At 40.4% G+C, this 20,860-nt stretch overlaps 1 protein-coding gene across 1 annotated transcript; it reads right to left on the minus strand.

The window, feature by feature from the left end:
• Window positions 1-4,127: 4,127 nt before the first annotated feature.
• LOC114862136 (histone-lysine N-methyltransferase EHMT1-like) lies at window positions 4,128-20,677 on the minus strand. The gene is made up of 23 exons (XM_029162131.3): window positions 20,365-20,677; window positions 19,754-20,130; window positions 18,508-18,625; window positions 18,155-18,267; window positions 16,685-16,901; window positions 16,469-16,602; window positions 16,066-16,209; window positions 15,614-15,921; window positions 15,425-15,508; window positions 15,256-15,344; window positions 14,901-15,007; window positions 11,963-12,085; window positions 10,615-10,716; window positions 10,439-10,543; window positions 9,711-9,865; window positions 9,168-9,335; window positions 7,971-8,115; window positions 7,420-7,497; window positions 7,019-7,134; window positions 5,683-5,769; window positions 5,523-5,601; window positions 4,610-4,785; window positions 4,128-4,444 (listed from the first exon to the last, which is right to left on the minus strand). Exons 2-23 carry the CDS (start codon window positions 20,126-20,128, stop codon window positions 4,339-4,341), a joined length of 3,129 nt encoding a protein of 1,042 aa, XP_029017964.1. The 5' UTR covers window positions 20,129-20,130; window positions 20,365-20,677; the 3' UTR covers window positions 4,128-4,338.
• Between the last annotated feature and the right edge of the window lie 183 nt (window positions 20,678-20,860).

A 20,860-nucleotide genomic window follows, 5' to 3' on the forward strand; every position in this document is an offset into this window, starting at 1 on the left:
GACGCAGCCACATTTGCTTCCTGTTTGAGGTGTCTGCGCTTTCAGAATAAAGGTTTCATAGAGTGTTTTACATTATCCAGGGGCGTCGCTAGCAGTTGTAGGTTCATGGAAAAGGTTTGAGGTTGGGTTTAGGAATAGTACAGACCACTACTGATTACCTTAGCATCTTGGTGCAGTTGTTTAGAGTATAATGCTGACGTTTTCAAGGTTATGAGTTCAAAACTTGCTACAGGACTACTTGTTTGTTTTGACAGCGTATCAGTAATTAGTCAAAATGACATTATTCTCACATTCAATAGTGAAAACACGCTGTTGAGTTAGTTTCAGGTGGGTACTAAAGGTTTAAAAGGCTTGGTGGCTCAGTTGGTTGTGCATTGGTTTGAGGAGTGGAAGGTCTCGGGTTTAAAGCCCACCACAGCACCAAGTGTGTCCTTCAGTAACACACCTCACACTAGTTCCCCGATGCTGCCCACTGATCGTCTCAGGGGATGGGTAAAACTTTCCCCAGTGTGGGATCAGTAAAGTTAAATTATTATCATTATTATTAAACCTGTCAGAGTGAGAGCTCCATGCTTGGTTCCTTGGAAGTAGTTGGAGTGAGCGCTCTTGCCGCCAATTAGCGCATCTTAGACGTATTTTCCCGTTTGTGAGCTTTCAGCAGTAAGAGGGAGAAACGGTAGCAGCTCATGTTCTACAAATTGTAATATAAAAAAAATCAAACGCCTTGTGTGGACATCTGTATTCTGTTTGCCGGCTGTGTAGCAGCACAGGTGAGGTCATGGATAGGACTAGACAAGTCTAAATGACTCTGTTCAAGCATGTACTAGGTCAATTAAAAGCTGAAATACATGTGCGAAATTAAGTGTGTTGGTAAATAAACTGCTTTTACATGTTTGAAAGAACAATTAAATAAAGGCTCCGCGAATGAACAAACGTTTGAAAAGGGCAAAAATAGACTGTGCTTTATGTGCTAAATGGTAAAATAATGTGTAAATGAAAGAGTTTGTTCAGAACAAAAAAGGAGTAACAGAAATTCATTAACATTAAACAACCTCCTTTAAAATAGTTTATAGCATATGGAAACCTACGTGTTAATGTTACATTAAAATGACAATTAACCTGACACTGGTCATTTTTTATGTATTGTATATAAATATGAAAAAAGTTACAGTAACCTTTGCTAACATATAGAAATTAGTATGTCAGGTGCTTTATTGTGAAAGCTCTTAAACTAGTTTTCGACTTGATATTTGTCCTTCAGGTGACTTTACAGTATTGCTTCAGATGTGGTTACTCCCTTCCTCCTTCCGTTTTCAGTATGAAATGTGTGATAAATGTTTCTACTGTGTGAGCTGTGTGGTTTCTGAACTTACAGTAGAGTTTAACAGATTAAATGTGAGTGAAGATCCAGAGAGCCCTATTGTTTATTTAGTAGTAATAATGCCATTAAAACATGCAGGATTGAGTTGTCTTCAGTAAAGACTAAAAGGAGAGGAGTCAAAAATCACTGTGGTTTACTATTTTCAGATATTATAGTTCAGCTTCAGTTCAGGTGTAAAATAACATTGGTTAAGTTTTGGTCAAGTTTAGTTAAACTCATGATGTTTCTAGTTGTGCACTTGTCGGCTCACGTGACACAGTGTAGATGACCTCAGTCCAAATGACAAACATTAACCCATGTGAACAGATGTCTGAGTAAATGTTTCGATTGCAGTTTTTTTTATTAATGTGATTTAAAAGGATTGTAAAGGAATGTATTCGGGATACATGAGTGAAATTGATTCAATAAAGAAATTGAATCATAAACCTCATGTATGCCGAATTTAAATTTTAACAGTAAACGACATAAATTCAGTTTGAAAACTAACCATTTTTGCAAATATAAAAAGAAGGGAGACCTAATAAACTTTGATCTGTCAGTAGGGACGTGACTTATGTTCTCTTGGGCTAAGGTTAGGTGAAGAGTAGGATCAGGTGTATTTGGGGGTTAGAGGTCAACTGGTCCTTCCTGGGTGAATTCCCCCTGAAGTCGTTTAGATGGAGATTGTGTTCCCCTCTTTGTGCTCCACATGTGTAACATTGTACATTTTCTTCTGTTTGTCAGATGCCTCTAAGTGACCACAGAAGGAGGAGGTCCTCAAGAAAACTGCAATTCCCTTACAGGCTGCTTCTCACTGACAGAACGCTGCTAATGGCGCCCCCTGGCGGCTGATGTGAGGCCAAGCACCGTCTGTCCTGTCACTTTATGCATCTCTTTGCACATTTTTATTCCCAGCTACAACTTTACTAATAAAATTATCACCATTAGAGAAGACATTCATCAGCGACTTCCTCCAAATGACAGAAAGCAGGATTTATAAAACATCATAGCACAGAAACAGCTCTGGTTAGAGTCACTATAAATCTTCTCTTAGCTTCTAGTTTGCTCTAGTTTCTGTCCTTGTCCTGTTAGATCTTGATACAATTGATCACAACATTCTATTACAGAGACTAGAATATAGCATCAGAATTAAAGGAACCGCACTGGGATGGTTTAAAACCTAGTTCTTGAAGAGATTCCCGTTGGTTCATGGTAACGACAAATCCTCAATATACACAAGGATTAGCTATGGAGTACTGCAGGGTTCTGTGCTTGGTCCAGTTCTGTTCAGTCTATACATGTCGTGGTGAGATTATTAGGAAGCATTCTATTAATTTTCATGGAGATGATACTCAGGTATACACTGATGTGAAAAAGTCTTCCCCAGCAAGTCCACTTCTGAATGGCTGAAGAAAAACAAAATGAAGACTTTGGAGAGGCCTAGTCAAATTCCTGACCTGAATCCATATGAGATGCTGTGGCATGACCTTAAAAACATAGTTCAGCTTGAAACCCTTCCAATGTGATTGAATTACAACAATTCTTCAAAGTTAAGTGGGACAAAATTCCTCCACAGCGCTGTAACAGACTCATTGCAAGTTATTGAAAACACTTGATTGCAGTTTCTGCTAAGGGTGGCCCAACCAGTTTTAAACCAGGTTTAGAGGGCAAACACTTTTTCACACAGGGCAATGTAGGTTTTAACTTATTTCTACTCTTAATAATGAAAACTTTCATTCAAAAATTGCATACTGTGTTTACTTGTGTTATCTTTGACCAATAAAAAAATAAAATTTGTTTGATGATTAGACACAATAAATGTGAAAAGCATGCAAAAAATTAAGAAATTAAGAAGTTAGTAAGGGGTCAAAGGCCTTTTCACACCACTGTATATGTCTTTGGAACCAAATGAAAAAGATCAACTAGTCAAAATTGAAAGGTTTTTAAAGACATCAAATGCTGGATGTCCCAAAATTTCCTTCAACTAAATTCAGATAAAACAGAGGTTTTTATCGTTAAATCAGAGATTCACTATTGAGTCAGAGAGCAATGCTGGATGACATAACATTAGCTTCAGATTCTACTTTGAGGAACCTGGGTGTCATCTTTGACCGGGATCTCTCTTTCACATCTTACATTAAACAAATCTCCAGAATCACCTATTTTCATCTAAGAAATTTATGCTGCAGCCAGAGTTCTGATGGCACTTCAGAGAGATCACATTTCTCCTACATTAGCTTCTCTGCACTGGCTGCCTGTAAAATGTAGAATAGAATTTAAAATTCTCCTACTCAGCTACAAAGCACTTAATGAAAGCTCCTTCTCATCTTAAATACCCTATAGTTCCTTATGCTCCCAGCAGAATGCTTCGCTACTTGTGGTTCCCAGAGTCTTTAAATGTATGACAGGAGGCAGACGTCAGTCACTGGCCCCACCTGGATCAGCCCTGTTTCCATAGCAACACGCAGGAGGCTGAGAGCGCAAGCCACAGCACATTAAAGTTAAATACAATTAATAAAAACGTTAACCTCAACTACTGTCGAAACAAGAACAAGGGTTTATTTTATGCTCTGCAGCAATTGCATGTGGTTGTAATGGTCAGATTTGAACTGGTGGGTAATGTCACCATTTTGTTGTCCTGTCATCTACATGTACAAGGCTTCACATGCTTCACTTAGCCTGGAGTGTCAGAGAGAGAAACTGAGTTTGTACGTCCCCGTAAAAGCATGGCAAAATGCAGCTGGACACATGACTGGAGGAATCAAACCATTAGTAAAATATGTTTATTGCTCAACAGAAACACAGTAAAATAAATGTTGACAGAAGAAATCAGAAGCCCATTAATGAAAAACATCATGCAAGATGCTCAGTCATGAGCGCCCTTTGACGAACTAATTAAGACCCAATTTAAAAGGACACATCCATCAAACTAGACTCACTCTTACATGATATCTGGTACTGTGATGGTCCTTTGGTAATCAGCAGGCTTTTGCATTAACAGCAGAGTAACGACACTTCGCAGAACCACACTGGCAGCTGAAGTACTTGCTTTTCACCCTCCAGTAGTGATCGCCGTAGTCAAACCTGGTGAGGAAGAGACTCAGGTTAAGAAAACAGTTCAGTTTTCCAGCTCTTTACTCATGTCCAGCTGCATTTCAGCTCTGCCCTATGACTGGAGGAATCAAACCTCCAACCCACTGTACCTGCCGAGTCACTTATTCCCCCAGCCCCTTCCCCTGCACCACTCACCCTAGCTGGTCTCCAGCTTTGATTGATCTGCTAGAGAAAAAGGCAATCCTGGGGAAGCGCAGGTCCTGGTGCATGGTGAACACCTTCACAGCAAGTAGGTTGGGCTCACACAGGTGGTTGATGAAGCGGCCGATGTTGCCAAAGAGTCTAGCATCAATACAGTGTACATCTCCTACCTGCACACAAACAACTGTAAATGAGTGCAATAAGACATGAAATGTCCACGCTCCCTCGCTTAACATGTTTTTACCTAAATGAGGAGAGTCACGTTTGTCACATGTGCTCAGTGTGATCCTGCTTTCATGTGTGAAGAGCACAGGGCACTAGTAGCGAATTTGCCAATCTTTGTGTTCTCTGGCAAATGAGAAACATCCTGCAAGGTGTTGGGCTGTAAGCACAACCTCTCTGGACACTACGCTGACAGACACAGCAAACCTGCTTGTGCCATCCTGGATGAGCTGCACTACCTCAGCCACTTGTGTGGGTTGCTACCACAAGAGTGAAGGCACTGCCAGCATGCAAAAGTGACCAAAACATCAGCCTGCATAGGAACTGAGAAGGGGTCTGCAGAACCACTCCTTTATTGGGGGTGTCTGGCTAACTGCCTATAATTTCCAGCTGTTGTCCATTCCATTGGACAACAGCATGTAAAATTGTATGTCAATCAATGTTGCTTCTTAAGTGGCCAGTTTGATTTCACACAAGCTTGATTGGCTTGGGGTTACATTGGGTTGCTTAAGTGTCCCCTTTATTGTTTTTGAGCAGTGTAGATTTTATCATTGTTATAAGCTTTTAGATGTGCTATCCACTGCATCACTTAGTTTATTTATAGCGGAATCAAAATGTGCACCAACACGTCTCCTTACGTTCCCATACAACAACATCAACAAGCAGCATTGTGCAAACTATTCACCTTATTGTCTAGAGTAAAGAGGAAGGAGTCGTTTTCCCTTTTGTCTGCCTCTGCATCAGTTATGATCTCGCCAACATACCTGTAGTGGGGTTGAGGGGGACACACCTGTTGATCAGCATTTCATGTTGTAAAATGATTGTAATCCTGTCCCAGTTCTTACTCGCAAACAAACGCCCCCTGAGGAATCTCCTGCATGGCCCTCACTCCCCAGCCCATCTTCTGTGTCCGGAAGAGCTGCAGCCGGACTCTGAAAAACAACAACATGCGTAACATGCGTTCAGCTTGTTTCTCAAAGATGTCGGACAGTTGAGAATCAGATTCCTTTACAGCCCAAAGAGGTACACGCCTCCTTCACGCTGACCTAGTAAGAAACCGTTAGCTGTGAACTTGATCCATAACACATCTATGAACATTAATAAAACCCAAGCAGCGAAGGCTAAAAATGAAAACATCTTCTGAGAGTATGTTTGCTCTACTAAAAGGTAACTACATCCTTGTTAGTAAAGCAACAACCTCAATGTGTATAAAAGCATCCCATCAAAACAGAGAAGCATTCTGTTCAAATGTGTCAATCTGATTTAAAGCCCAACGTAATCATGATAACCATGACTTCAGTGCAAAGCCACAGCCTCTTTTTTTATTGTGCCGTGTTCAGACCTTTGAGTTTATTCAGCTTTTCAGTTGTGAAGAATCTTCCAGACTGATTGAAAACAGTTTTGGTATAGCACAACACACCTTTTGGCTTCTTTATAAATAAATAACGGCAATGGAAGAATGTTTGGACACTTTTATGTAGCGATAGATGTAGAGCTGAATTAAAAGTATGTCCATATTATCACAATATTGCTCATTATAACATAGTAAAAGTCATAATTGTTGTTGTCCAGGTAATCAGAAGCTCATCAGCTTACGTCTGAGAGAGAATTAGATGATGACAGGTGAGAGGGGACAGAGGTGATTGTTATTTTTTTTGTGTTGTAGAACATTTCTATTGTTTGTGTAGTTTGCGCATTTCTATATTACCATACCACAATATAGAATGAGTACCCTGTGTTATGGCTCTGTAAGATATAGGTTACATTTGACTCACAGTCTTTCATTGACTTTTTTTGTATGTGGTCAGATTTCTGACCATGGCAATTTTCATTTTAGATTGTGAGTGATGTGTGGAGGTTGGATCACAGTGGATCCAGAAATGAATCCGAAAATTACTAAATCCAAATTGGAATGTGGTTAACATCAGAAACAGAAGCATTGCCAGCTTATTCCTAAAGCTAAGACAAAATACTTTAAAGATATCCCCATTTAGAATAGAATAGATCCCCATTTTAAGATTTCAAGAGAAAGCGCTGTTTTCTCAGCCACTATCAGGCCACTACTACAGTACAGTTTCAGATTTCTATTAAACAAGGGACATTTAATCATAAGTGGTAATAATAAATACACCTGAATTTCAGTAAAAGTAGCAGCAGCTCAAAAACAGCTAAATGTGTCACCTGATTCCGTTCTGGACCACTCGATTCCTGCAGGTCCTCCAACAGGAGCAAGCATGATTGCACTCGAACAGCACTGGAGGCTCCTGCTGACAGAAGTCGAGTGGTAGTCGACCCTCCTGTAGATACACCATTAAAGTATTCACCAAATGGCCACAGGAATAACACGTTATTCTTCGTTGCTCCACTATCGTTCCATTATCGAACATTGTTCCAATAGCATATAAAACAAAACAACCAGTTACCAGTTGAACCCATTACACAAAATAATGGAATCTGACATTGTTAATATTTTTCATGTAGGAGATCAAGATCATAATGCATAGTGTAGTGCTTGTGTGTGTGTGTGTGTGTGTGTGTGTGTGTGTGTGTGTGTGTGTGTGTGTGTGTGTGTGTTAACTTACGCTGTCATACCAGCATCGCAGACTGAGCTGACCACACATGCAGGTACTGGATGAGCAATTGTCTGTACAGCTGCAATGCTAAATGAGACAATTGTTGAGGTGTTATTTGGGATTTTAAAATCTTGCAAATAGTCATTACTGAAAGTGTCTGTGTGTGTGTACCTAGCATTTACATTTTTTACCAAAGTAGGGACATCTATTACAAACTTTGAAGGCCTATTTGAGAGCCAAGATGAAGGAAGGAAGATGAAGGAAGCAGGACCAGAGGAGTCACACCTGTTCCCACTGCATGTTGGACTCCAGTGAGGCTGCCCTTGGTCACAGATTCTGTTTCTTATTTGTCACCTAATTTGATCTTTTTATATAGCACCAATTCACTGTAAAAGCATTTTAGGGCACTTTTGTTAAGTAAGACCCAACATAAAACGATATAAGAAATCCCCAACAACTGCCACTTGAGCAAAAGACACAGAGTGACCTGAATAATTTCTGACTACAGTAGAAGCTTTTTAAGAAAGTATCAAGTGAATTACAGAAAGAGGATGTTTCACCTGTAAGTGAGTGATGTTCTTGTCCATGGTCAGTGTGGAGGTGACACAGTTGTCTGGGATGTATTTAAAGTTTTCAGGGCAGGGCTCGCTGTCAATACCATTAACACAGGGGATTGGGACTGCCTCGTATCCTCGAGAAATATCCCTGGAGGGGAGAAAAAGACATGTTGACATGCAAAATGATGATTCAATATTTACTGTAAAATAAATATTTAGATTTTAAAAGTGAACAATTTGATGGTTCCTGTCCACTGCATTTGTCATGATACTGTAGTTGATCTGATCTTCACAAAAACGATAAGATGTGAAAACTAAAAAAACAAAACGTTCCATATGCAGTTAAGCTGGTAACCATGGTATGACACAAAAAAGAAAGCCCTTGGCTGATGTTACACAACCACGGAAAAACACGTGGTGACAAATGTGCCTTCAAGTAACCCTTGTTAGACTGATTATTAAACTAGAAAGGCACAACGAAGGGGCATCATACATTTTAATTGTTAATAACCTGCAGGGAAGATGATGCAGTGCATTAAAAATACAGAAACTCAGGACGACACAAGAGACAATAAACGCCCTCTACCCCTGAAGACCAGTGATTTTAAACACTGGTGCAGAGTGTGCTGGTGACAGCTTGGTTTAACTTAGACATGTACCTAGGGAATATGCCCCTGCACAGGAAGCATCATTAACATCATTAATTAGAATCTTGCTTATTCCCATGTAGAGTGAAGGTTTCATCATAATGGAATTTGCATTGGTTGATTGATGCTCATGTAGAACATAAACATAAACCAGTGAAATAGTGCTGTGGCATTTTAAAAACCTTTAACTTGAATCAGCAGATGTACAAGGCAGAAGCGTAACGCAGGAATGTGATGCAGAGCATAGGGGTGTTATTTGTTATTTAAGAGTCCAACGGCAGACAGGAGGAAGCGGTTTTTGTGCCTCTGCCTGAGGGAAGTGACTCAGTGAGTACATGACCTGGGTGTGAGGTATCGGCTGTGATCCGACCTGCACATCAGAGTCCTTGACATGTGCAGGTCTTGGACAGATGAAAGGTTATAGCCAATCATCTCATCTCATTGATCATATTAATGATGGTAATGATATAAGCATATGTAGGTCTATGTCAGCCCAATTATTATTACTAGTTAGCTAGATGCATTTTTATTTTTTCGGTACCAATAGTTGTACCTGCTGAAGACCCTCTCTCCATAGCAGTCCCTGCCTCGTCTGACATCAGTCAGCTTCTTGTTGGTGTTTAAGGCCATCCACACTCTGGAGCCATAGACGCAGCAGTCTAGGGCAGTCTCGCCCTCCTTATTCCTCTGACTCACATCAGCTCCACGAGACAAAAACAACCTGTGAATGGAAACATTACATGTGTGACACAGTGTCTATTAAATACAAAGACAACACAGAAAACCAAGAAATGCATCAAAAACATGAATCGAGGCGTTCAACAATATGGAAAATTTCTCTCTCTAACCAATATCTGCAGATATTGCAGACAAACAATTGTGAAACAAACAATGAAAGTACCTGCTTTAACAAATACTGTACTTCTTTTGGTTGAAATTAATATTATTTTAATAATTACAAATACACTAATTTGTGACTGCTGTTTAATTTATCATATTTCCATGTCTTCATTTGCAAAGAGTAAGTGGTAAGTTAAACTGCAATATAGGTGTAGGAGAAACAAAAGTAAACTTTGGATGTAAAGTAAAAACTCACGTCACACACTCAAGGTGTTTCTCTCTGGCAGCAACATGAAGTGGCGAGTCCCCATGAATGTTGACAGCACTAAGATCACACTGAGCCTCAAGTAGAGCCTGGGCAACGTCTTCACAGCCTGACAGCGCTGCCCAGTGCAGACACACGTTCTCTTCCTAAACGAGCAGCAGACTACAGGTCAAATATGATCGAGTGCTATAATTATGACAAGACCTAGTGAACACTACAGGCTTCAGGCAGACGAAGCTGCTTAAAAAAAGGAGCAGGCATTCAACGATTGAGGAAGCTTCTCTTCTCCACTTTCATAGTACTGCTCAAAGTGGTGTTGCTGGCCTTTCTCCATGATTGTAAAAGATGATAAACCAATGTGACTTGAGATGTTACTTTTGCTTCTATATTAATGGAACTGAATTGAATTTAATTATATGTACATGCGTTTGGCTCATTGCTACAATATATTCCTTAGATGTCAGGTTTACAGTAGATGTACTAAGTTCCAGCCTATAAATGACAATTTGTAGGCTGCAATTTCTCAGCTCTCTAGCAATGCTATACTGTAAATTCACCTCCCCTGTGAGGTGATTGTATGTACTGCATTGCAATGTAGTACGCATTGCAACCCCACAAACCCATTTCAATTCAGATCCTGCAGCCCCTAGAATACAAACTCTCATTCATACAACCACATTAATTATATGTATATGTATATGTGCCTTCTGTGCTTCAACCTTGTCTCTGATATTAACGTTGGCCCCTCTGGCCAGTAGGAGGAACACGAGCTCCTTGTGTTTATTCTCAATGGCCCATGTAATGGGAGTCCATCCACCATCATCCTGCGAGGAAGAGAAGCTGTGAAACTCATACAAAAATGTATCACAACATGAATAATGAGTATGTGCTTTACCTGACAGTTAATGTATCTGGATGCTTTGGAGAGCAGGTGACTGACTATATCATAATGCCCCAGTTTAGATGCAAGATGTAGACAGGTGAACCCTGTGACATCCTGAAACAACATGATTCAGACTGAGCAAAACCGAAGACCTATGAAAAACGTTCCTCCTGTAACAAAAACTCTCTAGTATCTTAAGATAAGAGAAGGAAAGGTTAAGAAGAGCTAAGGTCACAATTGCCAAGAGCAATCAGACACTTAGGAGACTAGCTCTTCCAACTTCTTGAAATATTATTAGGACTCATTCTTATTCTATAATTGTTCTTAAGAAAAAAAAAAAACACATTGCAGGTGAAATGAGAAATCAGGTTAAATCAAAAATTAAATCAGAAATTAGGTTAAAAACCTAATTTATTTTCTGCTCATCTATTATCCAAATAAAAAAATCTATATATTAATTTCATTTTTTATTTATTTATTTTATTATTTTAGATTTTTTTTACAAGTTCCACTATTATTGTATAACTAGATCAGAATTTAATGATATAACTATGATGTCCTCTCTGTAGCTGAATAGGAATAGGTTTCTAGATGGGGCTGTAGTTAGAATTGGGTTCCAAACTCAGACATGTCAAACCCTGCGGAGGTCTGTGGGACCATGCTGCTTTGTTGTCAGCAACAGTTTAGCTATTTGCAGTCAGTATGAGAGCACAAATCACAAATCATCTTTCCACAAATATGTACATCCAGCCATAATGCGCCCTGTGCAACAGCCCACTGCATTGGGTTAAATGTAGAGGACTTATTTGACATTATAACAAGTCATAATGATGAAAAGGATTTATTTTTCTTCTACACACTGTACCAGTAGGCTTTACTCTATTAATGGTGTGATTATATCTATGTAATGAATAGGCTGTGATTACTAGCTACAAAATGCTGGTTTTCTGACTTCAAATTTCAGAGGAGTTTGAGACAAAATTTTATAATACACCTTGGAAATGAGTTAATAGTGGACCCAACCTAGACAAGAATACAATAAATGTAAACTGCATTGCATTAAAGACAGTCTAATAATATATAAAAAAGCACTTTGTGCTGCTAGATAAACACATTATTCCTCCTTAATTGAGGAAAACAAACAGCACTGTAGCCAGGCTGACTAAGAGTCATAGCTGTGTTGAGCCTAACTATCGCTTTAAATCTCAGCCGCAATGACTTTAAACTTGAACTACATTACTAATAAAATTATCACTATTAGAAAAGACATTCAGCAGCAACTTCCTCCAAATGATGACTTCCTCCAAATGACAGAAAAAATTCTAGCACAAAGCTGGTCAGAGATTGGAAACCGGCCCACCTTGTGGCCAACGGCTGCTCCAGCTCTGAGGAGGTACTTTACAGTGTCCAGATGGTTGTTTTCACAGGCTGCCATCAGTGGAGTCCTCTGCTCCTCATCCAACATGTCCAGATTGGCTCCAGCCTGTTTGTGTACACATGCACAACACATCACCAACGAAAACTGTATCTCTTATTACTGATTTTATTTTTGCTGTTCTAACAGTTTGATGATGATAATATTCAATGCAAAAAAAAAAAAAAAAACAGGCTTAATGCAATTTACGCTTAACGTACAGTCTGGACTTTGTTCTTCCCATTCAGCTGACTTCTCAGGAGTTGCCTTAGTGGTTGTTGTATTGCTTGCAACCTCACCGTGGTTATCGTTTGCCTGTGGGATTTCAAGGTATTTGTAGCTATCCTCCACATCTGCTACAGTACCTTGCCTTCTGGTAGCTCCTCAGCCCTGAATACCTTATCCTGTCCATACATCTTGATGTCATCCACGTAGAGTATATGGCTGATGGTTGTGTTATTCCATAGTCGGCACCCGACTACGAGGGGGTTCAGGGGGTTCATGCCGCACTTGATGTTGACTTGGGCGATCGCCTTGAAGTTTGCCTCTAGGGTTGCTTTCCACTTTCCCATGAAGCTGTGGATGAAGGTTCTTAGAGTCCTGTTGATCTTGTATAGTTCCAAGCATCCCATGATCCATGTGTGAGGCATTGAGTCACAGACTTTCTTGAAGTCAATCCAGGCAGTGGATGGGTTGATATGTCTGGTCTTACAGTCTTAGGTGACTGCTTTGTCTACAAGTAGCTGGAGTTTTGCTCCCCTGGTGTTACTACTAATTCCTTTCCGGACAATACTCATGTATTGATCTGTGTGCCTGCTCATTTTAGCTGCTATGTTGTGTAGAGGCAGGGATCAAGACTATTCTGACTTTCGTTAACCATTCAGGGTAAGTTCCATCCAATAGTAGCTTGTTAATTTGTGCCACCAATGCTCTCATGGAGTGAGGTTAGCTTCTTAAGGCAGTAGGCCACTGTGGGACTATTAAAGGCTCAAATGTGTTCTTAGGCATGGATCATGTCAGGGCCTGGTGCTGTCCAGTTCTTCATACTGAAGACCCTCTCTCAGATGTCTGCTATTGTAGTGGTTACTGTATCTTGTTCAGGAAGGTTGCTCTGGTCTGTTCTCCGGTCCACCAGACACTTGGCATTGCTGTTATGTGATGCCTCGTTCCCCCATATGCCTTTCCAGTATTCTTTGGTATTCTTGGCGGGTCTGCTCTCGTGTTAATACCATGCCACTGTAAATACACCTTGGATGGTTCGGTGGAGATCACCCTGTTTATTCTCCTGGTTTCTCTGGTGTATCTCTAGAGCCAGGTAGCCAGGGCTGTGAGCCTTTGCTTGGTAGTCTCCAAGGCCTCAGGTATGGTTATGTTGCTGGACTTCTTGAGTGGGTGGTAATTCTTCGTCATGCCTTTCTGTAGTTCTGAGAGTTGGCTAACTTCTTTCAGTGTTTCCAACCTCCGTTTCCATGGGGGATACGGCACCTTTTGGTTTGTGTTTGGTTTGTGTCTTTGGTTTGTGACCCCAATGGTCAAAGTTGCTGTGCTGTATGTCAGCTGATTGATCTCAGTGATGATCATAGTTGGTGTTGTATCTTCTAGCAGACTTTCAGAAGGTGCTTCACTTATTCTTGGTAACCGGCCTTGGGGGTTCCAGGTTTCTATCTTAGCCATGATCTTCATTCTTAGGTCAGCTGCTCTTGCATTAAGCTCTGTTAAGATGGGGCTTGGAACCCAATGTCTGATTGTAGGGAGGATGATGATCTCTCTCTTGCCGTAGCATTTATGTTGTGTTGTACCTCATTAATCTCTAGTTGTCATATCAGGTGTTTCTTGCAGATATTAGAGCACTGTACTCCTAGTTGTTTCTGTGTTAGCCTAGATTTCGGGTTTTAAAGTATTCATAGTTCCCACATTTTCTTCATGTAACCCCGCTCACTAGGGTTACTGCTGTAGTAGCATTCCAATAGTTCCCTGTTCTCATGTCTTGTCCATGAATGTCTTATAATTGTTCCAGTAGCCCACTTCACATCAGGTTGTCCTGGTTCACTAACACCTGACGTGGACCTTGTTGATCCGGGAGATGTCCAAGTTGGTGCGACTTTTATGTTTGTATCTATTATTAGCATAAAAAGCTAGGCAGAGAGCATTAAGGGTCTTGCCTAAAGGATTTTTCCCCAACTGGGAATCAAACCTGAACCTAACTGTACTGAAGTCAGCTGCACTAACCACTTCTTTTGACTGGTTATTTTTGACCACTTAATGAGTTTAGCAATTCAGGACACACTAGTCTTTCATCTCTTGAACTCAAGACTTTTAATTCATTAAGCTATATTATATATACTATATTATAATCAAATTAAGCAAACCTTTACACAATTCCTTCATTTTCAGCAGTTCTTTAATTTTACCAAATCTTTTTTAAGTTACCTAAATTTGAAATTCAACTACTTCAGCTTCTTCTGCAAATATTCAACTCTGTTTAAACAACTCCAAATTCTCTTCTGATACATTCATCTATTGAATGTCTAACTATTCTTTACACACTTCAGCTACTTTCAGATATGTTTTAAATGTCAGCTACTTTCAGTAATTGTTAAGCAATATATGGATGTTACCACCAGATGTACTGTAATTCATGCAAGTGCATGAACCAACACTAATGAACCAAGTCTGATAAATATCATTCTGTAAGTGCTGAATTGTATTGTTCTTTGAATTAAAATGCATATACACGTGCAAATGCCAAAAAGGGATAAAAATGTGCAGGATATTTGCAGAGGATCTTGTAGGGAATAACTATTAGTTTTGTTTTAAAGAAAAATCTACAAACAAGGGAACTTGGCAGACCTTTAATGAACATTGCTTGGCTTACTGTCCTCACCTGCACCAGCATGTGACAGATCTCCTGGTGACCTTCTGTAGCTGCTGCATGAAGTGGGGTCTGTTTGTTTTGTCCATCCATTAAAAGGTTGGGGTCTTTTCCATCAACTGCAATGTGCAAAGTCTGGGTCACCACTATGATAAGAATCTGTCAGAAAGGTGACGTCTTTGCTACAGCTGCTAGGACTTTTATTCCACATAAATTGCAGAATTACCAATAACAATAACTGACATTCCCTCTACTCTGATTTATATTTTCTTTGAGTTGCTGTTCAGCTAAACCTAATGACATGCCCAATAAGTGTATAATACAATAATTGTTTCGTACAGCTAAAGCCATCTCATGTCACCTGTACCTAGGAGATGAATGACCTTCTGAAGCTCTCCGTGTTTAGCTGAGGTGTACAGCTGGCTGGTGGGGTACTTTATTCGCTTTGGTCTGAGGCTAAAAATAGAAATATCCACACAAAATGTTAACTAAATGTTTTTCACAAGTAACAACAAAATTTTGATGGTTGACCTTACTTCTCATCATCCAGTGCTGTAAGGATGCTTTCTAGAGACTCTCTAGGTCGTCTGTCTGTAGCACAACCATTCTCACCATTGACCCTGAAGGGAGGAAGGCAGCAGTCACTTTTCTAGTGGACATGTAGAAACATTCGATCACATAGTCGTTTGAGTTTCTGTACACGAGGATATATTCAGTACAACTACCTGCTCTGGCTGTCATCTCTGCTTCTATGGGCCCCACTTGTCTTCTTAGCTCTGAGTATCAGTGGAAACGCACCAATGTTTGGTACAGATAGTGGGGTGGCCACAGTTGACACAGTTGGAACAAATGCCCCAGAATCTGATCTGGGTGCTGAGGGTAACAGATCAGCCTTCGGCAATGTAACCACTTTTGCCCTAGTTGCATTCTCTCCACAGTGGGGACAAAACCTGCCATCCTTTAAGATGGAGGCGCAGTCATGGTGAAAGCGGTGGGAGATGCCGCTATATGGCCTGCACTCCATAAAGGTGCCCTGTGGGATGGAATCTTCAATCAAGTAATTTCTTTTTTTCTCTTCTTGGGTACAAACACGTGAAAATGTGCAGTCAAAGTCCTTGTCATTGAACTTTGTCAAATATATAGTAGTTCTCAAGGTATTAAGCTTGTGTTTCCTCACCACACTGCAGAAAAGTCCACAGCCAGGACAGCACTGGTGCTTGACCATGCCAGACCGATGGTCTTCACACAAAACCAGCAGATGGACTGTGTTGGAGGGCCGCATCATCTCTTTCTTCACCACTCGCTTCTGGCAACGAATCAGCTGTGGAGAGAAAATATGGGAAGCTTTACAACAGGAATAAAAAAACTCTGAACTTCCTTTCTGGCACTAAAATAAGAGAGAAATTTAAGGTGTTTTTCTAAACAACAGTACAACATTCAATATATAAAATATAATATATCATGTGTTTTAGGCATACAGTGGTGCATCTACAGTAGTAGCTGGCTAAAATTTATAATTTACGCCTATAATTTAGGACCGTTACAACCTGTGGGTATTTAATCATTGAGATTATCTTTACCATTCCGTCCAAACTTTCCATTGCCATGCAGATATGATCCAAAGTGGAACTGCCCCCGTGTGGAGTCTCCATACGACAGCAGCACAGAGGTAGCTCTTCAGCAAGGTCACTCTCTGTCATCTCAGCATCTACACCTATACACAGAACTGACCCGTTTATACTGTAAATGTGTTCTGTAGAAAAAAACCAAACCAAATAAAGAGATTCTGTAATCACCAGACGTTGGGGCTGACAGTAGCTCTTCCTGAGCCTTCAGGTCCAGACAGTCTAAAGCCAGCTCTGTGTATTCAACGTGACAGCCTACTTTTGATACCAGTTCCACCTGGGACTCAACAGTCACTTGTTCGCTGGCTTTTGAGGACTCGCATAGAACAGTTGCTTTTTCACTTTCAGCAGCTTGGATCTTCTTCCCATGTGGTCCTGGCTTCAATTTCTGAGAAAAAAAAGAAGGAAACAGAAACCACATCAGAAAGCAGCTAAAATCACTAGATAACTATAGTCTCCCTTGATGAGACTGTCAATTTTTAAATAATCTACTGTGTGTATGTAGCTTTTATAGCTGTATATTAACTTACTACCACTACATGTAATTAGTACATAAATACATTTAATGCTGAGATTGTTGCTTTTATATAAAGCGTAAAATGTTTTTAACAGTATCCTAATTACAAGAAGTGCCATCTAACAATGTCCTGAGTGAATTTTGAAATCTTAAATCAAGATTTTTTTTTCCCTCATTGTTTCTGTTGGTCACAAATAAAGTTTGTTTAATAAACCTATTTTTCATTGCAGTTGGACAACGTGTATATTAAAATAAACAGTCTTAAAACATAGACTACATGAGAACTATTAAAAAAAAACACTGGTATTTTTTTTATCTGCTATTATTAATTGTACTTTTTCCTCACATTTTAACATATTGCAAAAGTGTTGAAGCTATAGCTTCCAACTAATGAACTGCAGACATTTTAGTCTTATTTCAACCTAATATAAAAAAAAACTTTACTATACTGTCAGTTAAGTTACTTTCTATAGTATAGTATAGTATAGTATATTATAGTATAGTATGATATAGTATAGTATTGTACAGTATGATGAACCCAAGAGTCATATTCCTTCTCCTGTGATTTGCTGTTCTCTCACATCATGTCCATCTCACCTCCACTTCTCATCTATCACGTAACCTATGCTATATGCAATACATACGAGCACTCTAGAACAAGACTCATCTTTTAGGCCTCCAGAAAATGAGGGATTACCCTTAGACTGGTTGGCTTTGGTTTCCCATACATTTCTGAACTTTCTCTGACCCTGAGCTTTCGCTCTCATCACATCCGCATCATACATCACCACCAACAGCTCCTACAGCATCCTCAGATCCACTCTCAATACTGCTAGGTCCTCTGTTTGCTGCCACTAGCATGATCCTCACTTGCCTCATGGTAAATGTTCCACTATCCTGTAGATCTCCTTCCACTGGCTGCACTAAAATGTACACTGTTGATCAAATCATGTGCACAGGTCATAAAATCTGTGGATGCCACAAATTGTTTGGTTCTTGATATTCAGGACCCCCCCACACACACACACACACATCATCCTTGCAGTTAGTGCTAGTGTTTCAGATCTGACATACTGTACATATAGGAGACTGTGGGTTAAGGTCTGCATAAGCCACAGAAGTACCTTCACTTCTGGATCATGAAAAGCAGCAGCCTTTTCATGCGGTTTCAGGGCCTTGGCCTTTTTCTTAGGAACCAGATTATACATTCCCATCTTCCTCTTTTTTTTCTTCAAAGCTAGAAAAGTTAGGAGTCAAAATGAATCCTGAGGAAACAATACTGTAAAGTCAAAGCAGTGTTTGGGTTATTAATCAATTCATCATTGACGTTTAATATTCTACAAATCTGGTATTATCTTTAACACAATAGCTGTGATAAGAACATTTAATAGATCCTTGCTTTTCTTTTCCACCATTAAATGTGACAGTGACCTGTATGCAGCATCCAGATTTATGATAAAGAAAAAAATCTACTAACCCAATTGAGGTTTGACTTTATTTTTTCCTTTCTGGCTGTGACCACAGTCTGTGTTAGATGGAGGTTCAGACTTCACTGACTGCATCAGGCCAGACCTTGCTGATTTTCTGCTTAGACGCTTGGAAGGCATAGAAAAACACACTTTTTATTTATGTCCTACTATGTTAAAGAAGGAGCAAAAACAATGTTTTTTTTAATCTGTGGCACAAAAAAGGTTCAGCTCATCTTTTTGGGGCTTCATTAATCAAAGGTCAAAACATCTCATTAGTTTAGATAGTCGGGGAGTCCTGTCACCCCTATTACTATTAAAAAGGAAGAGGTGGAGGTTGGGACCAAGTACAAATACCTGGGTATATGTGTACTTAGACAATGGACACACTGGACACCCTGCATGCTGTAGCTGAGAGGAGGATGCTGGTCCAACTCCTCTACCCCCTGCTACACCAGGAGTGGGCAGCAAACTTTGCACCAATCAGTGTGTAAACGTGTTCAGTTTAAATACATTTGTGAAATAAAGAGAAGCAGTAAACTTTTTCTGCATGTTTTAGAGGCTTGAACTGTAAAAGCTTCATCTGAAGCAACATTTTGGTGTAAATACATGTATTTGTTATTAGAATGCATAGTTTTTTGGGTCAGCTATGATGTCTGGACTTCGAATACAGCATTTAAACACATTGACTCACTGACGCGCAAAGAGTTTAGTGTTCATCTAATGAGACCAAAGAATCTTTTTATTTAATCATTTTCAACTTTTTGAATAGTGTGCTCATTCCTTCTTAAGCCTTTTCCAGACTCATGACAACAAGTAAGAAAGTAGGTCAAACTGAGAAACAGGTCGTTGTGATATGTGCTAATGAAGCCCCATTTTACTTGCTTTTGTGTCCCACTACATGACAGCTAGGCCTAAGCATTGAAAATGATCGGTTCTTATTTCAACACTGATCTCTGATCAAGAATCTCATTTAGTGCTAGATTTTCCTCACATTTGAGGATGAAGCTTGGCTCAATTCCAGTTGTTTGTCACATGTAGTCGACCCCTCACATGTTACTTCTTTTTAAATAATACTTGTGGATTAAACAGTATGTGCTGCTTATTTTCCCTGTGCAATGTGCCTTTCTAAAATAGATGCAATCTATTAACTCCAGAGACTTATCTAATGAAAGATTAAAGCATTACACACCCAAATACAAACTGGACTATCATTTTGGCCTGAATGTGAAAGCTAAGGAATATGGGGAATATCACCTTAGATTGAGAACCTTCCTCTGAACACGAATACTTAGTCTGGTTCTCTGAGCTCGAAGGCGCAGCATCAGCTGCAGGAGGAGGAGGGCGTGCAGGAGCAGCAGCAGCAGCAGCAGCAACAGGAGCCTCTCTGACAGGTGAAGGGGTCTGATGTGCAGGTTTGTGCAGAAGCTGGCTCCCAGGAGGTGCCAGCATCAGTCCACACGCTGCGCCCGGTCGTTTGATGGGAGTTGCACTGCGGACGATGGGTGAGCTGTGGAAGGGAGTGATCCTCTCTCTGGGTCTCTGCGCTGCCGCGGACGCTGCAGGAGCGGGGCTGGAGTGTCTGCCGCCTTGACCCGACCCTCCACTCACGCCACTGCGCCACGGCTCCATTGCTAAAAGCCCAAACGCCAGTTGCACCCGAGAGTGGGAAAGTTTTCGTCGAGCGTCAAACCGAACAATGAGGAGTGTCCGTCGTGCACGCGATGGTTCATGAATCCACAACTGTGTCACAACCTAAAGTACCTAGAAGTCCGACATTTTCCCAGAAACATGTTCATAGAACGAACAAATTCAGGGAAAACAGAACGCGCCCGGACGTTACAAACAGCAACGAAGTTTGTTCCTACCGGATCTGTTCGGTGTGTTGGTACACGAGCGACTGTGGTGGGACAGTAGCAAAGGAAGACAATAGTCTCACTTCCGCCATTAGAGCAACACGTGACTCTCTACATGCAACGCTCACATAGACGCAGTTCGACTCCGCTGTGTGACTATTGACGATTCAATCCAGGAGGATCGATCAAGTTTAGGTAAACGTTCTTTGGACGTATGTCCCGGTTCAGTACCGGGAATAAAGCTAAGCGGAAGTGGCTGACAGGAAATCCTCTTGCATCCGGTACGAAACTGAAGAAAGCAACTTACCAAACACATCCAATAAGAGAAGATTTCAAAAGTTCGCTCAAGTAAAATAGTGGATTTCATCCATCACAGAGCAGCACATACACAGACATCATTCACACCCACTCAGCTGCACACAGACATTTTGGTGGGAACACTGTCCATTATTATCACAAGCCTCTTATTATGCTATGAGCTGGGTGTAACGCCAGGTTACTGCACCCT

Source organism: Betta splendens, chromosome 9, assembly GCF_900634795.4.
Source record: "Betta splendens chromosome 9, fBetSpl5.4, whole genome shotgun sequence".
NCBI lineage: Eukaryota > Metazoa > Chordata > Actinopteri > Anabantiformes > Osphronemidae > Betta > Betta splendens.

Excerpts from the sequence above, each read along its gene's own strand:
- LOC114862136 (XM_029162131.3), bottom strand. The coding sequence starts at position 20,128 with ATGGAGCCGTGGCGCAGTGGCGTGAGTGGAGGGTCGGGTCAAGGCGGC. Across the intron at positions 18,268-18,507 it reads TAAAGTCAAACCTCAATTGG|CTTTGAAGAAAAAAAAGAGG; the intron begins GTTAGTAGATTT and ends TAACTTTTCTAG. Across the intron at positions 7,135-7,419 it reads TGCGATGCTGGTATGACAGC|GAGGGTCGACTACCACTCGA; the intron begins GTAAGTTAACAC and ends GTGTATCTACAG.